Source organism: Sceloporus undulatus, chromosome 2 (genome assembly GCF_019175285.1).
Source record: "Sceloporus undulatus isolate JIND9_A2432 ecotype Alabama chromosome 2, SceUnd_v1.1, whole genome shotgun sequence".
NCBI lineage: Eukaryota > Metazoa > Chordata > Lepidosauria > Squamata > Phrynosomatidae > Sceloporus > Sceloporus undulatus.
In genome coordinates this window covers 193,088,551-193,109,435 of record NC_056523.1, presented here as the reverse complement: position 1 = coordinate 193,109,435, position 20,885 = coordinate 193,088,551, and the positions used below count along the sequence as shown (strand labels likewise).

At 39.8% G+C, this 20,885-nt stretch overlaps 1 protein-coding gene across 10 annotated transcripts in view; it reads left to right on the top strand.

Moving 5' to 3' along the window:
• SMARCA4 (SWI/SNF related, matrix associated, actin dependent regulator of chromatin, subfamily a, member 4) overlaps nt 1-20,885 on the top strand; it is a 77,230-nt gene that overhangs the window by 10,913 nt on the left and 45,432 nt on the right. For all 10 annotated transcript variants that reach the window (XR_006101737.1, XM_042447794.1, XM_042447792.1 and 7 more), the window contains exons 2-12: nt 1,496-1,584; nt 4,113-4,362; nt 5,667-5,799; nt 7,398-7,790; nt 8,109-8,207; nt 10,112-10,370; nt 12,402-12,528; nt 14,242-14,415; nt 16,232-16,405; nt 16,553-16,720; nt 20,660-20,710. Coding sequence is in view for 9 of the 10 variants with exons in the window: in XM_042447794.1 (XP_042303728.1) it covers nt 4,141-4,362; nt 5,667-5,799; nt 7,398-7,790; nt 8,109-8,207; nt 10,112-10,370; nt 12,402-12,528; nt 14,242-14,415; nt 16,232-16,405; nt 16,553-16,720; nt 20,660-20,710 (1,800 nt within the window). In the remaining variant the exon portion in view is untranslated. The remainder of the gene's footprint in view (nt 1-1,495; nt 1,585-4,112; nt 4,363-5,666; nt 5,800-7,397; nt 7,791-8,108; nt 8,208-10,111; nt 10,371-12,401; nt 12,529-14,241; nt 14,416-16,231; nt 16,406-16,552; nt 16,721-20,659; nt 20,711-20,885) is intronic.

Sequence of the window (20,885 nt, the reverse complement as noted above, 5' to 3'; positions counted from 1 at the left end):
GATGACTCAGTGGCAGATAACAACAACACATTTTCTATAGTGGCAACAAGCAGACATAAAGCATTATTCCCATAGAATGAACTGAGAAAAGGAGATGAAGACAGGAATTTCAATGACTAGATACTGTGCCTTCTTTTACATAAACACCTTCCGTTAATATAGTTTTTCGATGTAATATCAGGGGAGTAAATTTATGAACAGAGCCTGCATGGTGTAATAGTTGGAGTGTTGGACTAGGAGTCGAGAATTTGAAGCTCCCTTTAGCTGTGAAAATCCACTGAGTGACTTTGGGCACAACCTATGATGAAGCCAGTGGCAAACCTCCTCTGAATAAACCTTGGCAAAAAAAGGTTAAATAAATCAGAGTTGTGTTGGAAGTTCATAAAAACAAAAGAAAGTGTGCAAACTAATTTTCTTAAGTATTTTACAATCATTCTTAAAAAAATATCCCAAGTCTACTTTTTCAAATTTTCTAGAAAATAAAAGAATTGGGTGAGGAGAATGAGGAAGAAATGATGTCCCCCCCCCCCCCCAGACAGACCATCATATCTCTGACAATAACTAAGTAAAGCAGGTCAGGTCTTTACACCAGTCTTTTAATCCAAATTTGTACACTAAGGGTGAAAGAAATGAAGGATGTGAAGAATCAAAATGAGAGAAGATAAGATGACGAAAAGAGTCCAAGAGATAAATATTAGCAAATGCAGGATATGTGCTTAGGAAACTAATGGGACACTTCATGGGAAACTAATTTTGAGGATGTACGTATATGAACAAGAAAGGAAAGGTGATCTATGGTGCATGCTATAATTTCCAAGATGAATATAGGTCTTATTTTTCCCCTCTCTATCCAGGCTACCCAACACTCAGAACATTTTGCAAAATTTATATTTTAGTAAATGGAATTGAAGAGAAATATGGATGCCTTCTTTTACTTTTATTTGCCCCATGATCCTCTTAGGGAATATTTGGGGGCAGGAGAGGAGAAATAAAGCTCATTTTGTAGATAATTGCTATTATACATGCATAATGTTGCGTACCAATAATAATAATACTTATTTTTATCCCTCCCCTCTGCACATCGCAATGTATGGGTTTATTAATGTGAACATAACTTCTTTTAGTATGTTTATTAAGAATGTTGTTGCTGTAGATGTATCTGAAATAGTATACATTTGTGGTGCTGGTGTTCATTTTTGGGTTTTCCATGTTATTAGTCTGCAGTGTTATACACACTGACCTGGAAATGTCCTACTGAAGTCACTCAGTCTTACTTTTGAATAGGCTTGTATATGATTGTGTATGTATGTGCTTCTTAGAATGGACTGTAGCATTTCTTAGCACTGGCCCTATGTATAAATAACATTCAAGTCCCCAGATTGATATGTTAAATTTGTGATATACAGAAGACAACCATTTTACATCTACAAGTGCAGGCAGAATGCAGAGTTAGAAACAGAATAATGAACACAGCTTTTTCTCCCCTCCCTAACAGTGTTGAAATAGATTTTGGCAACTTGGAGAAAACCCTAATCGTCTCTTGGGACCAGTGCTATGAGTTAAGAAGCATATTGGGATTTACAGGTAAGTGAAAATTCAGATTTAGGCTTGAGCTGTTTATGAAGTGAATATTATGTATATACTGTTTAATTTTTTTAGTGAGTTAGTAGTGACTGAAGCATTGGAAAAGTCTTTCCTAAAATAATGAAAATTGTATGTTTCTGATTCTTTGTAGATAGTGAAGGAAGCTGGTGTTTTGTGTTAAGGGTAAAACAGGTTACTACCATTAAGCCAAAGTTACTTGTTTTTGTTATAAACAAACATTAATCATGCTTTCCCCCAAAATATGAAACTGTTAGATATATGTAGAAATATGTTGGAAATGTTATGGGGCATAACCTTAAGTAGAATTTTGGGGATTTCTTAAATGGAAAAACAGTGGCAAGCAAGATCAGATGTGGGAAATGGAAAGGAAAGGAATGTTTTCACTCCAGGACTGGGCAATTGAGACCCAGTGACTGCATGGCCCCCTTTGGACTGCAGCCTTTGGATCCACAGACACCTGCCCTAAAATTGTAGTTGTTCCAGCAAAAAAGGCAATTTCATTCTCAGAAGGCTCTAGGTTTTTAAAAAGAGATTCAACGTTTCCCACTATTCAAGACCAGCCTCCCCTCCAAAAAAGCACACTGGCTGTCCACAAATCAAAATCAGAATCCGAAGGTGACATCCAAACAGCTCCAAATTTATTTTTTTAAATGTGTGTTTTATTTGGACCCTAAAAGATCTTAGGGCTAATGACCAGTCCCCAGGCTGGAAGTGAGCAATTTGTTGGACTCCCAAGTCCCAGCAGCCCTAGGCAATGTCATTGGTGTGGAATGCTGGGAGGAGTAGTCCAACAACCTCTGGAGGGCCACACATTTCTCACCCTGCCTTAGGCCCACACATACTGCTCACCCCACCCTAAATGTTCTAATGCATGATAATGTGTCCACTTTCTTATTGTATGTCAGTAAGGATTGTTTCATGTTACTTTTCTAACAATAGTATACATAGATGTAAGAGAGAACCTGCACATGTGACACACTTCTGTTTTATTGTGTGAAACAGTGCGGAACCAGCTGCCAATTACAGCTTGCCACTATGCATGGTAAAGTACATGCACTCAAGCGGTGTGCCCTTTCAGCAGATAGAGCATACAAATACCAAAGCTTGCTTGACACTGTAACAGAATGGGCTGACAGAGTTCAACTGCTGTGAAAGAAATTCAACTAGACTTCGGCTGCCCTTTTAACTCCAGCTTTTCACACCTTTGTGGTATTTGAATAATTGGCACCAAATGGCCTGCAGAGTGCAAGATTTCTCCATTCCCATTTCCAAAGCCAAGCCTAATTATTTTATTTCACTGGGATACAATAATAATTTTGAAAAAGATCCACGAAACTACAGATTGATAAAGTAGACATGGGGAAAAACTTAATGCTAGAATTGTTAAACATATAGAAGATCTAGCTTTGCTGAGGAAAATGCAACATAATTTCCCCAAAACACAATCCGCCTCGGTAGTCTTTTCAAATTCTTACAAAATGTTGGGAAATTTGTAAATCGATGTTCTGGTAGATAATGGTATAATCCATATAAGCATTGAGCCAAGGCGGTTAAAGCAGTGCCAAACTGCATTAATTCTGCAATGCAGATACAGCTGAACTCCTTCTCTAGCATGGTAGACTTTTTTAACCACATGTTCTTTTGTGGTCAGATGAATAATTGACAAAGCCAGGGGGGGAAATCTAAACTTATGCAACCCATTTTCCAGAATACAAACAGGTGGTCCTATTCACCTCATAATCTAACAGGAGAGCAGTACATAAAGCAGTAGTAATGCAGACAGATGGGTTTGTAGTACACAAAAAAGTGTAAAGGCTACTTTATATGAGTCCCAATGATGTAATCCTTTTCTTTTCCTTTTATCTGCAGTTATTATAAGTATTGGACTGGATATTGAATTTTTCAATATTTTTCATTTTTTTAACCTTTTATAAGGAAATAGCTCTCCTCTTCCTTCAGGCAGAGGCTCCAAGCACCCGCCTTGCCTTTCTCTTTTCCTCCAGGAACAAAAATTTGGGAAGATAAGGAGAAGGAAGAAAGATCAGGGTCACCAAGGTCCAAAACACACTGCAGAAATAATCCAGTTTGAGGCTGCTTGAACTGCCTTGGCGCAGTGCTCAGGAATCCTGGGAATTATAGCTTATTGTGGCACCAGAGCTCTCTGACAGAGAAGGCTAAATGACTCACAAAACTACAGTTTCCAGGATTCACTAGCATTGTGCCAGGTCTTTAAGCAGAGACTGGATGGCCATCTGTCGGGGATGCTTTGATTTGGATTTCCTGCATGGTAGGGGGTTGGACTGGATGGCCCTTGTGGTCTCTTCCAACTCTGTGATTCTAAGTGGTCTCAAACTGGATTATTTCTGCAATGTGTTTTGGATCCAAGTCTCCTGTTCCCCTTCAGCACCGTTTGAGAACCACTGTTGTAAATCACTGCTTGTGTTTTGTTGAGAGATGTGAAATAATTGTGGCTTTTTGTCCCCTAATAATGCTGTTTCTTCCACTAGGATATTATTTTAAATACCCTCATTGAAAATGTCTACTCCTGATCCTCCTATGGGGGGGACACCTCGTCCTGGGCCTTCTCCGGGGCCTGGGCCTTCTCCTGGTGCTATGCTGGGACCCAGTCCTGGACCATCCCCTGGTTCTGCACACAGCATGATGGGCCCCAGCCCAGGGCCTCCATCGGCAGGCCACCCTATACCACCTCAGGGGCCTGGAGGTTATTCTCAGGACAACATGCACCAGATGCATAAGGTAGTAAAACATAACATCTGCATGTATATTTGGTGGAATTGCTTTGCTCTACTGTTGTCATTAATAGAATTTAATATATTCTCAGTCTTATCTTTCTGTGTAGAGAATTTATATGTTGAAGGTTTTGTTCCCTCCCCTCATGTCTATTATGATGAGAAAGTCAGTTATTTATCTTTCTGCCTTTAGTACATAGGGCTTCGGGAAATTACTTCCCTTTGGAATCTGCTTTTGTTGTTATTTTGTTGTCCTTAGACAGTTATCTGTTTGTTTGTTTTTTGAGTTCTGGTGTCTTTCTTTAGACAAAGCTTTCTCCAGTCAGTAGCATTCAACTTATTCTTTTTGTTTTCAGTATATGCATTTCTGTTGGAATAGTAAAGTCTGATGTTAAAACAATAGCACAGGACATTAGGAGATTATTAATCTTAAATGTATTTAAGACTAAATGTTAAATACATTAAACATGATAAATAATATTAAATGTATTTCGTACAATTGAATGTATATATTTTAATCACATGGTGTAGTGCGTGTGTACATACCTTCAAGTTGCCCCTCAGCAACCTCATAAATTTCATAGGGTTTTCTTAAACTAGGAATCCTCAGAGGTGGTTTTGCTAGTTCTTTCCTTTAAAATATAGCCTATAGCACTTAGTATTTGTTGGCGGTCTCCCCTCCAAGTACTAACCAGGGCTGATCCTGCTCAGGTTCCATGATCTGATGGGATTTGGTGCCTTTAGGTCCTCAGTCACATGATACTGGGGAAATAAGAATATCTTGAGATGTATGTGGTATGTGTGTAAGAATTTTTTTCCTCCCCAGCAGCTTAACATATACACCCATATTCATAAATACTTATTACAATGCATTGTACAGTGGACCCATGTTATGCGCTGGGGTTCGGTTCCAAGGTCCCCCGTGCATAACAAAATCCGTGGATGCTCAAGTCCCATTAAATATAATGATATAGCAAAATGGTGTCCCTTATAAAAAATGGAAAATCAAGGTTTGATATTTGAAATGTACACTTTTTTGGAACATTTTCAAACCGTGGATGCTTGAATCCATGTATAAAAAAATCAGTGTATAAGAAGGGCCGACTGTATAGAGTAGAACTTAGTTTCAGGAATGGAGATTGAATCTTGATTTCTCTAGAATACCTAAGATTTATTTATCAGCAGTTTCACGTGAAAATTTGCTGAATTGGTGGTTGTGTCCTGTAGGCAGATGTAGTTTAGCTCCTACATTAGAATAGATTCTGTTTACATGGATTCTAGAAATTTGATTTTATGTTGTTGTTGTTGCAGCCAATGGATTCCATGCATGAAAAGGGAATATCTGAAGACCCTCGTTACAGCCAAATGAAAGGCATGGGGATGAGGGCTGGTGGGCACACAGGAATGGGGCCTCCTCCAAGCCCTATGGATCAGCATTCCCAAGGTACACTTTCCTTCAGGATTCATGTGGGTCAAATGTTGATAGAAATTACTGAATTTGAGATAAAATGGCAAGAACAGAAAAATTGCCACGATGTGTATAAATCATTTTTATTCCATGACCATTCAGTCTTCAGTTTTGTGTTGCTATTGATGTGATACATTTTGTTGATCAGTCAAAGCTGTATAGGAGAGCAGTGTTTTAGCAAGAAATCAGTGTGTCAGGACATCATAAAAATGTGTTTTTGATGGGATGGAATGGCAGATGTAGCAGGTGGTAATAGTACTGCAGTTGCTTTCTGCCAGTGTTTGCTCTAAGGACCTAGATCTAAAACCCCAAACTGTGCTCTTTAAGAGATTTTGGACCTCAGCTCCCAGAAGCCTCAGCCATGTTGGCCAATAGTCTGGGATTCTTTGAACTGAAGTCCAAAATCTCTTCAACAGCACAGTTTGTGGACCACTGCCCTAGATCATGGTGTATATAAATACATACTAACAAATCTGGGCGATGTATTGTACACATATTTCCACTCCACTCACTTCCTTCTGCATAACCAGGGCTAGTGCCATTTTAATAGATCTTGGCTTAGCCTTATGTTTCAGGAAGGGATCCCAATTTTAAAATGAACCATGGGATGTAGTTCTATGTTCCTTGGGACAATGGCATTATAATTTTTTCAGTTCTTCTTCACTAAGAGGAGGGAGACAGGTCTACCCACAATGTTAAAGATCCAACTTTCCAAATCTCCCACATGTAGCTGTGGATAACTGGTGCTTCTCAGGCATCGCAACTTCACCATGAAGGAGGACAAAAAGGAGGTGCACCAGGGGATATGCTGGACGAGGCTGTGAATATGCAGGATCCAAAGCTGTCCTGTCCCCCTGACATGTACCTGAGATGGAAGGAAAACTACATCAGTTCTGGAGCTGGTGTAGTTTAGTACCTTTCCACTGAGGACAGTGGAAGGGAAACATTTCCCCCCAAAAGGGAAATGTATGTGAAAGGCCAAATAAAAAGGAAAAAAGACATCTCCCCCCACCCCCTAGCTCAACAGACATAAGAAAAGGAAGTCCCTCTATCCTCTCTCCCTCCCAAATATAATTGCTCCTTTAGTCACTGTAAAAACAAGCCAATTTCAAGCCACACATTCTGAAGCTGGTTTTTAAACTAGGGTTTGTTTTTGAAGCAAGATCCCGGGCTCAGAGGTAACACAAACTGAGATTGTTGTTTAAAAGTAAAAATAAACTTCACAGATGTCCTGCACCTGGCTTTACAGAAAGAGAGTGGGGTGTTGGGGGTGAGTCGGATGCTAGGCTCATTAACACTTGCCCAAATGTCTTGTACCAAAAAGTAATGCTATGTGTGAAAAAGCTCAGTATCTAGATAATCTTCTGCAAACTCTGTTGCTCGTCTATATATTTTGAATGTTTATAGACCTTGAATCCTAGCAGACACTAAAAGTATAATTACTTTCAGTTTAAAATATTAGTTAGAAAATAGAAGCAGTATGTCTATTAACATGCACAAGTATGTTTAAAATTCTGTTTTAACTTAAATGACAGGAAGTCCACTGAAAATGAATGTCTATCTCTTTTCCTTAGGTTACCCTTCTCCACTTGGTGGTTCTGAGCATGCATCAAGCCCAGTTCCAGCTAATGGTCCTTCTTCTGGCCCCCAGATGCCCTCCGGCCCTGGCGGAGTCCCATTAGATGGTACTGACCCACAAGCACTGGGGCAGCAGAATCGGGGCCCTACTCCTTTTAACCAGAATCAGCTGCATCAATTGAGGGCTCAAATCATGGCCTACAAGATGCTTGCCAGAGGACAGCCTTTACCTGATCATCTTCACATGGCAGTGCAGGGAAAAAGACCAATGCCAGGAATGCAGCAGCAAATGCCAACTCTACCTCCACCTTCTGTATCTGGAACAGGACCAGTGCAAGGCCCAGGGCCTGCACCGGGACCAACACCTCCAAACTACAACAGACCTCATGGTAAGTCAGAACCCTCCTGGGGTGAGTGCTGAAGCTTCGAGACCTGTCTCTCTACTGCTAGAACAATGGCTTCCTCTCTCTTGTTTTAGGAACAGAAGTAAACTGTGTAGAAGTAAGTCTTGTTGTATGCCTTCAAATAATTTCCAACTTATGGTGACCCTATGGCAACCCTATCACACGGTTTTCTGGGGTTGAGAGTGTGTGACTCACCCCAGGTCACCCAGTGAATTTCTGTGGCCAAACAGGGATCGAACTCAGGTCTGACTCTGTCAGAAATATGTCTTACTTTGTTTATATCTCTGTCTAATGTCTATACAGGTATGGGAGGGCCTAACATGCCTCCTCCTGGACCCTCAGGAGTTCCTCCAGGAATGCCTGGACAGCCCCCTGGTGGACCCCCAAAGCCCTGGCCTGAAGGTGAGATTGTCAGTGGGAAGTGGGCAGACCAACAAAGCTGCCCCAGTGAAATATCCATAAAACATAGATGGCATATCACACTCTTTCAGTAGTACCTGTTTGGCCATTTTTGCAGGAAATTGAACTGACCTCTCTTGAGATGGTTGCACAGTAATGTTAACATAAAAATGTTACCTGTTTGAAAAATGGCATTAAATTTCAGAGTTGATTCTTCTTCATTAATCGTAGGTTGTGGTGGGTGTTATTGTATGTTTTCAAATGGGTTGTTTGGAGGGGGAGAGACATATTTTCAACGATCAAGAATATCTGATTTATCAGAAAGTGTGAGTGTGTGTGTATAATTTATTTATTTAGGAGATACAAATATATATTTTGCTTAGAGATTGGGGAACTGAATGGCGGTGAGTGGGGACTGCATCCACTGGCACCCTCAAAAAAGATGAATTGGTTTCAGAACCACCACCACCACTTCTGAGCCCTAGAATTTTAAAGCCTTTTTAACCAACAGCAAGGTTAAATGTTTGGACTTGCAGGATGGGAAATCAGGAATGGGAAAGTGCTGTCCCATGGCCTCATCACTTCTTTGATCAGTTTCAAAACTGAGTTGAAGACCATCCTGTTCAGGGAAGCATTCCCAGGCATTGCGTGATTGTTTTTTTATCTATTTTACTGATTATATGTACAGTGCTGTGTAAATCTACAGTGCTATATAAATAAGCATAAACAATAATAATAATAATAATGGGTTGCATGTAGCCCACCAGTGCCCTTAGTTTGGCTATTTGTCCCCTCCTTTCCTCAGATTTTTGTGGGGGGAATTAAAAATAGTAAATTGCCCCTCCCTAAGCCTTTAGGCAACACAGTTGCTATTGAAAGGCTATTGCTGGAGGTTCATCTTGTGTCTAGGCAGGCCCAAAAAAGCTTTAAAAAACTGGAGGAGATGGAAGATTATTCCCTATTTCCATAGAAGGCTGTATCAGGCCTGAAATACACCCTGAGCATCCCAAAGTAGGTGATGAATGGAATATTGCACTCTTGCAAGGCTTCATTAGGTGGGTATATTTGCTCTTTTCCATTTTGTGGGTGAAGTTACTTGCTGTGTTTGTACATATGAGTACCACCTGCTGGGTGGAAATGGTGAAAATGTCCCCCATAACCTTAGAAGTTGCTCACTGATGACTTACATTGTATAGTTTGGGCTCTGTTTCTGACTTCCTTGCACCCACATCACCGTATAGTTCCTTTTGTTTCTTAACCCTTATGTTTTACAACAAGCCAGATGAGTTTGCAGTTTTGTGAGACATGTTATTGTTGGGGAAGAGTTGTCTTTGCTGGTTCACTTACCCTGCATAGATATGTTCTGTCAAGTTAGAAATCTGTAAACATTCTATGACATCCCTGCAGCTTACTTCAGTGGCTTAGAGGAACCTTATGACCAGAAAGCAACAAGCTGTGAAGCCATTATATGTTCAAGATAGTGGTGAAATAATTATTGATATTTACTGTCCTTTCTGTAACTTTCATTTTTTAGACATCTCTGCATAGAGTATGTTCATAGGAAACTGCATCTGAGATCATGTTTTATCTTGAGTATCAGTATGATGTCCTGGACAGAAAGACAGGTTACTATGGAAAAGATCAAATCAGTTATTGATATTTGGACCAGTTACAGTCTCTCAAATTAATTTATTTCACCCAGGTTGTAAGGTTGGAATGTTTTGAGATGAGATGGGGACACCAGTGTATATTGCTTCTTTGGAAGAAGGATGGCTTTAAATGTAATGAACATAAAATATCTTTTTTGATCATTGAAATAGACAAGCTTGGCTTTGACTATTTTGTGCTCATATCATGCTGTCAGAAGAGGGACTTACTGTTTTCTTGCTTATTATGTATTTCAATAGGACCAATGGCAAATGCTGCAGCCCCTACTAGCACACCTCAGAAACTGATTCCTCCTCAGCCAACAGGCCGTCCTTCACCAGCACCTCCAGCGGTACCTCCAGCAGCATCCCCTGTAATGCCTCCCCAAACTCAGTCACCAGGGCAGCCAGCTCAACCTGCCCCAATGGTACAGCTCCATCAGAAGCAGAATCGTATCACCCCAATCCAGAAACCAAGAGGACTTGATCCTGTGGAAATTCTTCAAGAGAGAGAATACCGGTAAAACTGTGGGGCACTTAAATTATATCTTCTGTAATAGCAATAGCAATAGGATTTACATTTCTGTATCGCTTAATAGTGAACTCAGCACACTCTAAATGGCTTAAATGTCAGGGATGATGGGAGTTGTAGCTCTTCACCTCTGGCTCGAACTCACCACCTTGTTATGCACCAGCGCTGACCAGTTTTGGCCAGTGGTTAAAGCTTTGCTCTAAAGCAGCAGAGTTACAGAGAATAGGCTGAAGACCCTGACAAACTCTCCAAGCCTTCTCACTCTTGCTTCCACAGAAGTCTTCACACTTCTACAGGATCCAGCTGGTTCTTGTATCTTCACCCAAGACACCAGACAACTCAGTAGTCTTATATAAAAGATCTACTTTATTCTATTATATACAGCTCCAAAACTATCCAATACAACTCCTCACTACTACTACCCACAAAATACATTGAGATTCATAGCCATTATTATAGTCATTGGAAAAACACCACCCACTCTTGTCAGTTTCCACCCAGTGGGCGTGTACAACCATTTCATTGGTTCTCTTGGTTCATCCCACAATTAATGATTTCATCATTTCACCTTGTTCACTTTAACAATTCTCAGGTGTGTCCAATTATCCACTTTGCATTTCTGTCCTTGGCTTTTAGGACTTGCTAACTACATTACCTTTTACACCTGTGTGACTTCTAATTGCTTTTGCTGAGTCATCCTGACTCTCACATACAAGTTTTATTTCTTTCACTGTATATCCCATGTTGCTTTTTCCTTAACAGTGTTAGCCAATTTCCCTCAATAAGCTGGGTACTCATTTTACTGACCTATGAAGGGATGCAAGGCTGAGTCAGCCTTGGAGCCCTGGAATCAAACTCACAACATTGTGGCTACAGGACCAGCATTTAACCACTGTGCCACTAGGGCTGTTACAGCTTCACTGGGACGTCTTCCCCCTCCCCCAATATATATTCATTTTTATTAATATTTAAAACAGGACACAACCATTTATATCTCAGCAATTACACAAATAGATTATCAATTACACTAACCAATTATTCCCTCAAACCAATACTTCATACAAACAACAGTTACACAGCTTCTCATATTGATAGAGTACAAACAATGTAAATTATTTGGAACTTCCTTCTCTGGAAGCTTGGGTGCACACCATAAATCTATCTGGCCTTCATTTCCTCTTCATTTCCTTTGCCTCTAAATACATTTTCTTATCTGTATTATTCTGTCCTATTTAGCCTTATTCAAATAATATTTTACATCATCTTCAGTTGGAATGTAATTTCCCATTTTCAGATATAAACGTAACATTAGTTATAATTATTTCACCCACCTATCCTCCCACCCATTGGTACTTCTGATTAAGATGAGTAACTTGTTTGGGGCTCTTGGAACTACTATACCTTATCTTGGGCTTAATTGGATTAAATTGCCTGCTCTGCCACAGGCAGGAGAGACTCTGGCCCCATACAGACAGACCAAAATAATGCTGCTTTGAGTCACTTTGGAGGTATGTTGTTTAAATGATGCATGCATCCTAAGAGTCCAGAAGCCGCGCCAAAGCTGTGCTCCAGTCCTTAGGACTGGATCGTGGCTTTGGCGTGGCTTCTGGACCCTTAGGACGCATGCATCATTTAAACAGCATTCCTCCAAAGTGACTCAAAGCAGCTTTATTTTGGCCAGTCTGTATGGGGCCCCTCTTAGCAAGCCTGTGTTGCACTTAAACAAAGCATTATAACTTTGGTTATTAAACTTTTTCATATTGGAGAGGAATGGACTGAGTAATTTAGAAACTTTGTTGCTTCTTATTTGGAAGTCTTTACTTAGTCTGAAGCCTTCCAAATGGTCTGGCTAACAGTTCCCATTTCCCCTGACAACTGGCCATTTTGGCTGGTGCTAACAGAAACATAACTCAACATCTGGAGTGTGCCCTGTTGCCTAGACTGATAAATCACTGCTCTGAAATCTCTTGTTAGATATAAAAGCTTTATAAACTCATGTTGACTCTTTCTGGTGTGCAGATTGCAGGCTCGCATTGCCCACAGAATCCAAGAACTTGAAAACCTTCCTGGGTCCCTGGCTGGTGACCTGAGAACCAAAGCAACCATTGAACTTAAAGCACTACGATTGCTCAATTTCCAGAGGCAGGTAGGTTGTGCCATGGATTTAATACTGTTGTTCATGACTATTTGAGAAACTAGAATTTGAGGCATTAATTCAGACGTCTGTAATTTAATGCCAATGTAAAAGAAACAATGTTTCTGTTTGGATGATTTCATTTAAATCAAATCAGAATTTTTTGAAAAATGAAACCAAACTTGAGACCTTGTTTGTTTGTTTGGGAGCAGAGGTGTAGATAATAATACTAATGTGTGGCTGAGAGTGGTTGTGGGCAGAGGCTGAATGCTTTTCCTCCAGCAGCATGCCATTATAATTATCAGTGCTCACTGAAAGTGGAACTTCCAAGTCAGAGGTTATGACTTGCTGGCAAATTTCAGCCCTGCAACATCTCAGTTAAAACTCTGCTTGCAGACGTGTGTAGAAGAAGAGACCGGAACCCAGCATTTCACTGGGTTGCTCATATTCTTGGCTCTTTCCTTTGGTCTAGATTTTAAAAATCTTGTTTCTTCCTAGATTTCTCAAAAAAATGTTGCATCCTGCTTTGTTGGAGGTAGCTTGACCTCATTCACTGCTGGATGGATGTTGTTTAAATTCTGGGATGGGAATCATGTGTCCTTTCGGTCTGCATGCAACCATCTTTGTGGATCCCTGCCACCACCCCAATTTTCCAGTAAAATAATCCTCCCCTCCCCAAACAGGAGAATTTCACTGTCAGCATGTTCCACTCTTCTCTAAAAGAAATAATTCATCCCAACACCTTGTTTTAGCAGAAAAAGAGAGTATTATTAGCTTATGTGTAGCAAGCACTTTTGTTATAGGTATTATCTTTCACTTTTCCAGTTGTAGCCAATAACAACTTTGTAAGGCATTTTAGATGGTATGGTAGGAGTGGGTTAATGGTGTAGCCTTCTGGCCATTTCAGTTCAGGTCCCTGTATTTTTAGTCAAAAGAGAAATGTTAGGAGGTTCAACCAATGGGTCACTTAGAATGTGTCGCTTTATGCTTAAGGTGAGAGTAAAAAATAGCTTCAAGAATTATCTATATATCAGAAAACATACCTAGAAATTGGCAGGTGTCTTAGCTATTGTACAGTAAAAATTAATACAGTTTCATATTGTTAAAAATGCCAGTTATGTTGACACTGTTTAAGTGGGTGTTGCTGTCAGTGCAGCATTAACCCTTGCATCTCCACTTCATATAAGTCTTAATTATTCTGATTCTATTCCTAGGTTATGACATTATCATGGTCTGTGGTTGGCCTTAGTTTTTATATATTGTTTTTTCCCTTGAAAAGGTGGCAATGGTGGGATATCTGATGTAATTCTGTTTTCCTTTCATTTTACCTGTGCATTTATATCAGTTATACAGTGCGCCTGCGTCATATGCTGGTGCCTTTTATGCAGCTTTCACTTTTATGCTGAAAGCCCTGCCTCATTTTTTGTATGGTGCTCGCATTGCGTGCACGAGCCCCATTATTTTCATTGGGGCTCGAGCATAGGTGGAACTTGCCTTACGCGGTGGGGTCCAGAATGGAACTCCTGCGTAAGGCAAGGGAGCACTGTATCAGTTACATCAAAGTTTCCATCTAGCCTGGTTCATACACTGGCAGTAGCCCTTGGGACACTATAAAGTGCGTGGTCGGAGTGTCTTGGATGACAGAATTGACATGTTATTGGTCTATTCTCTGCTCTCGACTTGTAGTAAGGGTTCAATGTTTGGTTTAAAATGTTTATTCAACAGCTGCGTCAAGAAGTGGTGGTATGCATGAGAAGAGATACTGCTCTGGAGACAGCACTGAATGCCAAGGCATATAAACGTAGCAAACGGCAATCCCTGAGGGAAGCTCGCATCACTGAGAAGCTAGAGAAACAGCAGAAGATTGAACAAGAACGTAAACGCCGGCAAAAACATCAAGTATGTCATTCTTCTACTTTTACTCAAAATTATGCTAGGCAAAAGGATGACAGAAATCTGAGGTGCCAGAGAGTATTTGCATTTATTAAATAGCATTTGCATTTGGTGTTGGGAGGTTGTAATGTGGCTGGAAGAAGGAATTCCAAAGATTTCTTGTCTGTTTAAACATGGGTTTCCATTTCATTTGCTTCAATGGGCTGTGATTAATGTTAACTATGGTTTCTTAGGGATTTGAAAAGACGCTATGGCCATTACAGTTTGGCTGGCTTGTTTCAAACAATTAGTTGTTAACATTAACCCTATTGGGTTGAACAAAACTGCAAATCATGGTTAAGTAAAAAATAGACGGGGATAAAAACAGTTAAGTTGAATCTGAAGTTTTTCTTATTTCTGATGGAATGGGTGGGTACACAAGCCCAAGACTAATCTAGGCTTATTTATGTCATGCTACCACATGATTTAGTGCAGGGGTGGGAAAGGTGTTATTCTCTAGATGTGAGAAGGTTAAGAGAAGAGGAAAATAAGAAGAGGGTATCATTGTTCAGAAATATGCAGAAAATATAAAGCTACACATCTTATGTATTTCTCCTATTGTAGGTAATTATTTGATTAGCATAGAGATTTAACTTATTACTGAACCCTTGTCCACAAAGGGAGCTACTGGTAGATAAAATTTCCAGTGCTATAAAATCAAACCTGTCACCACAGTGCTGCATATCTGGAGGATAATGTCTGGGAAGTTTCATTGACACAGACATATAACCTAGGATTTAATTGAAAAATGCATTGCATTGTTTTGCTGAGGAAGGTTGCCTGCGTGTCATTCTCACTGTTTTCGTGTTTGGTAGATTATAGGGTGAGAGATAGTGGTCCAGTGCTACCCACTGATTTCAAAAATAATATTTTTTGAAGTTGCTGACAAGATGCCTGACTTTTCATTTAGTTTACAGGAAAGTCTTAATAGCTGCTGAAATGCTGAGATGGAATATAGCAGAGACAGTAGGAAGGAGGTGGCCTGAGGACATTTGTGGATTTAAAGTGCATAGAAAATAAAGTGGTCAAGTCATTGGAGATGGACAGAGAGCATTATGGATCTGATCCATGGGAACCATAGAGACATGTGCTTTCAGGTTCAAATAACACATGGCACAGGAAATCTAATAGGAATTCCTCATATTTTTAATGCTTTACTGAAAAGCAGGTGCATAAGGCTCCAAGTGTGATCTAAACAGCCATACTTGTAGTGGATTAATCTTTCTACCACCACCATCACCATTTTTTCCAGTTAAGATTGCCCCAGCAAAGATGCCTATAAACCCCAAACCTACTTTTTTTTCTGTGCTGAGGCTAATAGCTTTGGTGACCAATTTAAAAGAAATATGCAGAGGAAAGGAATAAGAAAAGCTTCTCTGTTGCTCTTGTGAGCCTTCAACTCATTTAGTGACCTTGAGGCAACCCTATCATGGAGCTTTCTTGGCCAGATTTGTTCAGAATGGATTTGCCTTCACCTGAGGGTGAGAAAGTCTGACTTGCCTAAAGTCATCTGGTGGGTTTCCATGGTCAAGCGGGAATTCGAGCCCTAGTCTCCAAGTTCCTAATCCAATGCCCAAGCCACTACACCACACTGATTCTCAGCAAAAGCTTCTTACCCACCAATAAATATTTAAGTCCTTTTTCTTGCTTTGCTCTTTATTGGAGTGAATACTTTTATGATTGCTGATAGTGCAGTTCTAAAATTCTGTATATTAAAAAATGGCAAGTTCTAGTACATATGTTAAAAAATCCCTTCCTGACTTTCATTCCTTTTGTTTTAAAGGAGTACCTCAATAGCATTCTCCAACATGCCAAGGATTTCAAAGAATATCACCGATCTGTCACTGGCAAGATTCAAAAACTTACAAAGGCTGTGGCCACTTATCATGCCAATACTGAGCGTGAGCAAAAAAAGGAGAATGAAAGAATTGAGAAGGAGAGAATGCGCAGGTTAATGGTAAGGCTTTTTGTTTTTGTCACAGGTTTAAGCTTTTATGCATAAAATGTACTTGGCTGAGTTGTGTAGGCTACAGTTTGATAATGGTTTGAGGGGTTTTTTCCAGTCTAAAGAAATTAAATACTGTATGTGTGGTTTTTTTAAAAGGCTGAAGATGAAGAAGGTTACCGTAAGCTTATTGATCAAAAGAAAGATAAACGCTTAGCCTACCTGCTTCAGCAGACAGATGAATATGTGGCCAACCTCACAGAGCTGGTGAGGCAGCACAAGGCTGCACAAGTTGCAAAGGAGAAGAAAAAGAAGAAGAAAAAGAAGGTAATATGGGACTAGTTTAAGTTCAGTAATGCAGATGAAACCAAATCTGTGTGTAGGCAGATCAGTTGTTCTCAGATAGTGGGGCAGGACCCTGGGTAGTCAGAAAGTTGCTCAAGGGGGGTGGGGGGAGGGAATGTGAGACTTGGAGGCCCTGATCCCTTCTCTTCCTCAAACTTTTTTATGTGTAAAAGTTACTCATGTGTTGAGTTAAATACTGAATTTACTTAAATAAAACTGTTCTAATCTGAACAATGTTATTATAACATCTTAGAATATGAATATACATGAATGTGTGAATGACAATACACACACTAAATAAACAAATATATTTATTTATATACTCTGTCAAGGGAGTGGTGTGATGTCCACATATCCATGTAAAGGGGGGTCCCAAGGGTAAAAAGCTTGAGTGCCACTGGATTAAATCATTAGAGTGGAGTGGAGAACCAGTGGCCATCTGGGTGGTGTTGGGCTACACTCCACTGTCAATGACTATTGGCCATGCTGACTAGGGCTGATGGGAGCGGACATCCCAGCAGCATGTGGAAGATCACAAGATTCAAGTACCTGGCTTATATGCTTCTCATTGTCATATTCATATTTCTATTGCCTCTGACTAGGGTCCATCTCTGTTTATAGAACCAAAGTTTGGTTAGAATAATAGTAGTGTTTCACTCTTAACCAAGCATAAAAACATATTCATAGCAGTCTGATTGATAAAGCTATCAATGGCAACTGGTCATGATGGCTGCATATTTTCTCTAGTATCAGAGACAGTGTGCTTCTATATATTAGCTGACAGATGATATGAATAGGAGTGTGTTGTTATGCTCATGCTTTGCTTGTAGGCTTCCTAAATGCATTTGGTTGGACTCTATAAGAACAGAATTCTAGTTTTAATACTAAATAGGTCTTTGGTCTGGCATAGCTCTTCTTTCTTTCTCAAATTGCAGAATTAAGTAGTAGAATGCTAAATGTTTGAGGGCTGTGCAAAGCTTCTTGTTAGAAGCACTTCCAAGATGCATGTATTTAAAACTGGATGATCTGAGCAAGAAGTAGAATAAGAAAACAATATTCTATTTCAGAAAGAACTCAGGTGGTGATTTCACTTCTTATCTTGTCAAATCCTAACATCTTGAGGTGTCTAGGCATAGTCCAGTCCTCTTTGTCTCTTACTCCAGACTAAGATCTGAAACAGTAGTGTAAACCTGGCTCAGTCTTCTGGGTGAGTCTGGTGAGGAGGAGATGAAGAGGAATAAACTGTGTGCAGTAAGCAGTCCCAGTAGAAAACCTGGTTCAGCATCGGGTAAAATTTGATTGGCATTACAAGCTTCCAGCATGGCGTTTGGAGGAAATGGACTTGTAAACAGTGACCAAATAGCCACAAGGCCACTTGTGAATTACAGTCATCCCTTCTTATACATGGATTCAAGCATCCACGGTTTGAAAATTTTCAAAAAAAGTATAAATTTCAAATATCAAACCTTGATTTTCCATTTTTTATAAGGGACACCATTTTGCTATCTCATCATATTTAATGGGACTTGAGCATACATGGATTTTGTTATCCACAGTGGATCTTGGAACCAAACCACAGCGTATAAAGAGTCCACTGTACTGAGTGTGCTTAGTTCTGTTTAGTGTTTTAAGGAGACTGTTAACAGAATGTACTCTTGTGAGAGTTATATCAGTCTATTGAAGCACATCTCTCCTGCTAGCTTTGATTAGAAACCAAGAATGACAACCATACTGCCTTTGACTTTCATCAACTGATGTTGAACAGGACTGTCTTCTGCTGGAATTGCTAGTGTGACAGCAGAATGATTAGTAGCAATAGCATCTGGACATGCAGCCATTCCCCAATCTGTCTGCAGATTGACATTTCCACAGTTGGGACTTTTTTGCATTCACAACATATTTGGAAACAGTGGTTTGTCTAGATTGCAGAGCATCTAGTTGAGGACTTTACATTGTTCCCCACCTAGTCACTTTAAGTCCTGTTTCTGCCATCACTCCTGCCTTTCCTTTGTTGCAATAATACTCGGTAAGTATTCCAGTGGAGAAAAGCAGTGGTGATACTTGTAGGTATAGTTGTTATGTGCAGTGGGAACAAAAGCAGTGCTGATAACTCGTTTGGAATAACCTGGGTGTCTGATATGGTTGTCTCAGTTAGCTTTTGAGCTCCTTCAGATCTAGAGACCCATTAAACCAAATGCAGTTCAGTTATGCCTTGTTCCTAGGAGAGAACACACATGAAAATGAAAATAAAATCACTTTTTCAAGAATATGCAGGGTGAAATCTTATGGATGAGACTGGAAAATTTGCATAATTGCTACATGTGCAAGAAACAAAGTATTCTGAGGTATAGAGGATTTGGTATTTTTGTAGGTGGTTCTTGAAGGGTTCTTCTCTAGTATGCTCATACATTATGAAGAACAGCCCTGTAGGATCTAAGGAGGGATTTGTGTAATCCAGTACGTGGTTCACACAAAGGCAAATAAGATATCTAGAGGAAGTCAACAAGCAGTACAGGACTGCAAAGGTTTCTGATCATGAAGTGACCACCTCTGCTGAACAGGAAACAGAGATTTTCCATTTTCAAAGAAGTCTGTTTCAATATCAATAGACGACAAGAATGAAAACAAGGAGGAAAACTGGAGAGGGAGGAAAAGATGTCTTTTGATACCTTTAAGATAGACAGATCTATAAACCTGTTAATCTTACAGGTAATACAAAACACCTTTTTCTTTTTGATAACGTGACTATAGATTAGGGTAGATCTAGACACAGAGTGCCTTATTGCTTCTTACAGAATATCTAATGTTGGCATGATTTTATTCATCCATCGATAAATCAGTTTATATAGCCACTCCATAACTCTAGTCAGTGTGTAAAACATATACAGTACAACTAACAATAAAACCTTGAGTAATTCATCATGGCCTTGAGTATTGTTTCTGAGGGGAAAAGTGGGGTACAAGTGGTGGTCGTGGTGGTAAAGATGATGATATTTAATGTACAAAGTACTGTTTATATTGTATGTTTCATTATTACTGTACAGTACTTTGTTCTGAAATCTAGAAATCAAAGTGGCCTGTAAGCCTTCATTTTTTAAAAAAAAAACACCTACAAATATAATTCAAAAACGCATATAATAGGGGAGAAGTGAGGATGAGCTTAATGTTTCCACTATACAGTATTAATTCTCAGCAAATGATTCCCCTTCCACAGGAAGGATTCCCAGATGTGGTTCGAGGCAAGAGGAGAGGAAGACACTGAGAGGGGAGGGCTTGTAGTAGAAAAGGTTAAGCATTACTGCCACTCTGACCACTGCTACACATCTGAAAATACTCTGCTGTTACTTTGCTGGTTGACAGTACATGCATACCTGGGATCTCGTATTTGTTGTTCTTTATTGCAGTTCTTCCCTCTTCTCTATTCCTTTTGTCTGATTTATATACTACTGTCACAGCACTTTCTCTGTGGAGGGAAAGGAAATTCCTCTAACTAGAACAGGAGAATGAAGATAGATGGAGGATGTTCTTAAACATTTGTTAAAATGAGGTTTTGACTGAGTTTTCTATAGTTTGCTTTTCCTTAACCCTGATGAGCAGTGGTTAAATGCCTATATTGCAGCCACTCACTCATAATTCGCAAGGTTGTGAGTTCAATCCCAGCCAGGGGCTCAGAGTCAACTCAGCCAGGCATCCTTCTGCAGGTTGTTAAAATGAGTACCCAGCTTGTTGGGGGCAATTAGCTTACACATTGTAAACCGCTCAGGGAGTGCCTAAGTTCACTAATAATCAGTTTAGACATATACTTGCTATTGTTATTAACAGTGAAAAAGAGCATTTCTCCAAAATGTTCTGTTTTAAATACCTGTGACTGATATTTCTGTCAACAATGGGATGCTACTAATTATATCTTTTTCCTTTTAGAAGCCTGAGACTGCAGAAGGGCAGACAGCAGCAATTGGACCAGATGGTGAAGTAAGATTTTGGAGAAAAAAATGCAACTCAGAATTGTAATGATTCTGTTTTACTAGGAATGTGTTTTGTATAGTGGGGGAAAGAACCAGTTTCTTTGGATTCTCAAATGAGGAAAGGGACCAGATTGGAAGTCACTGTATGCCTCCCCTTAAGGTTAATTATTGACTTCTTATGT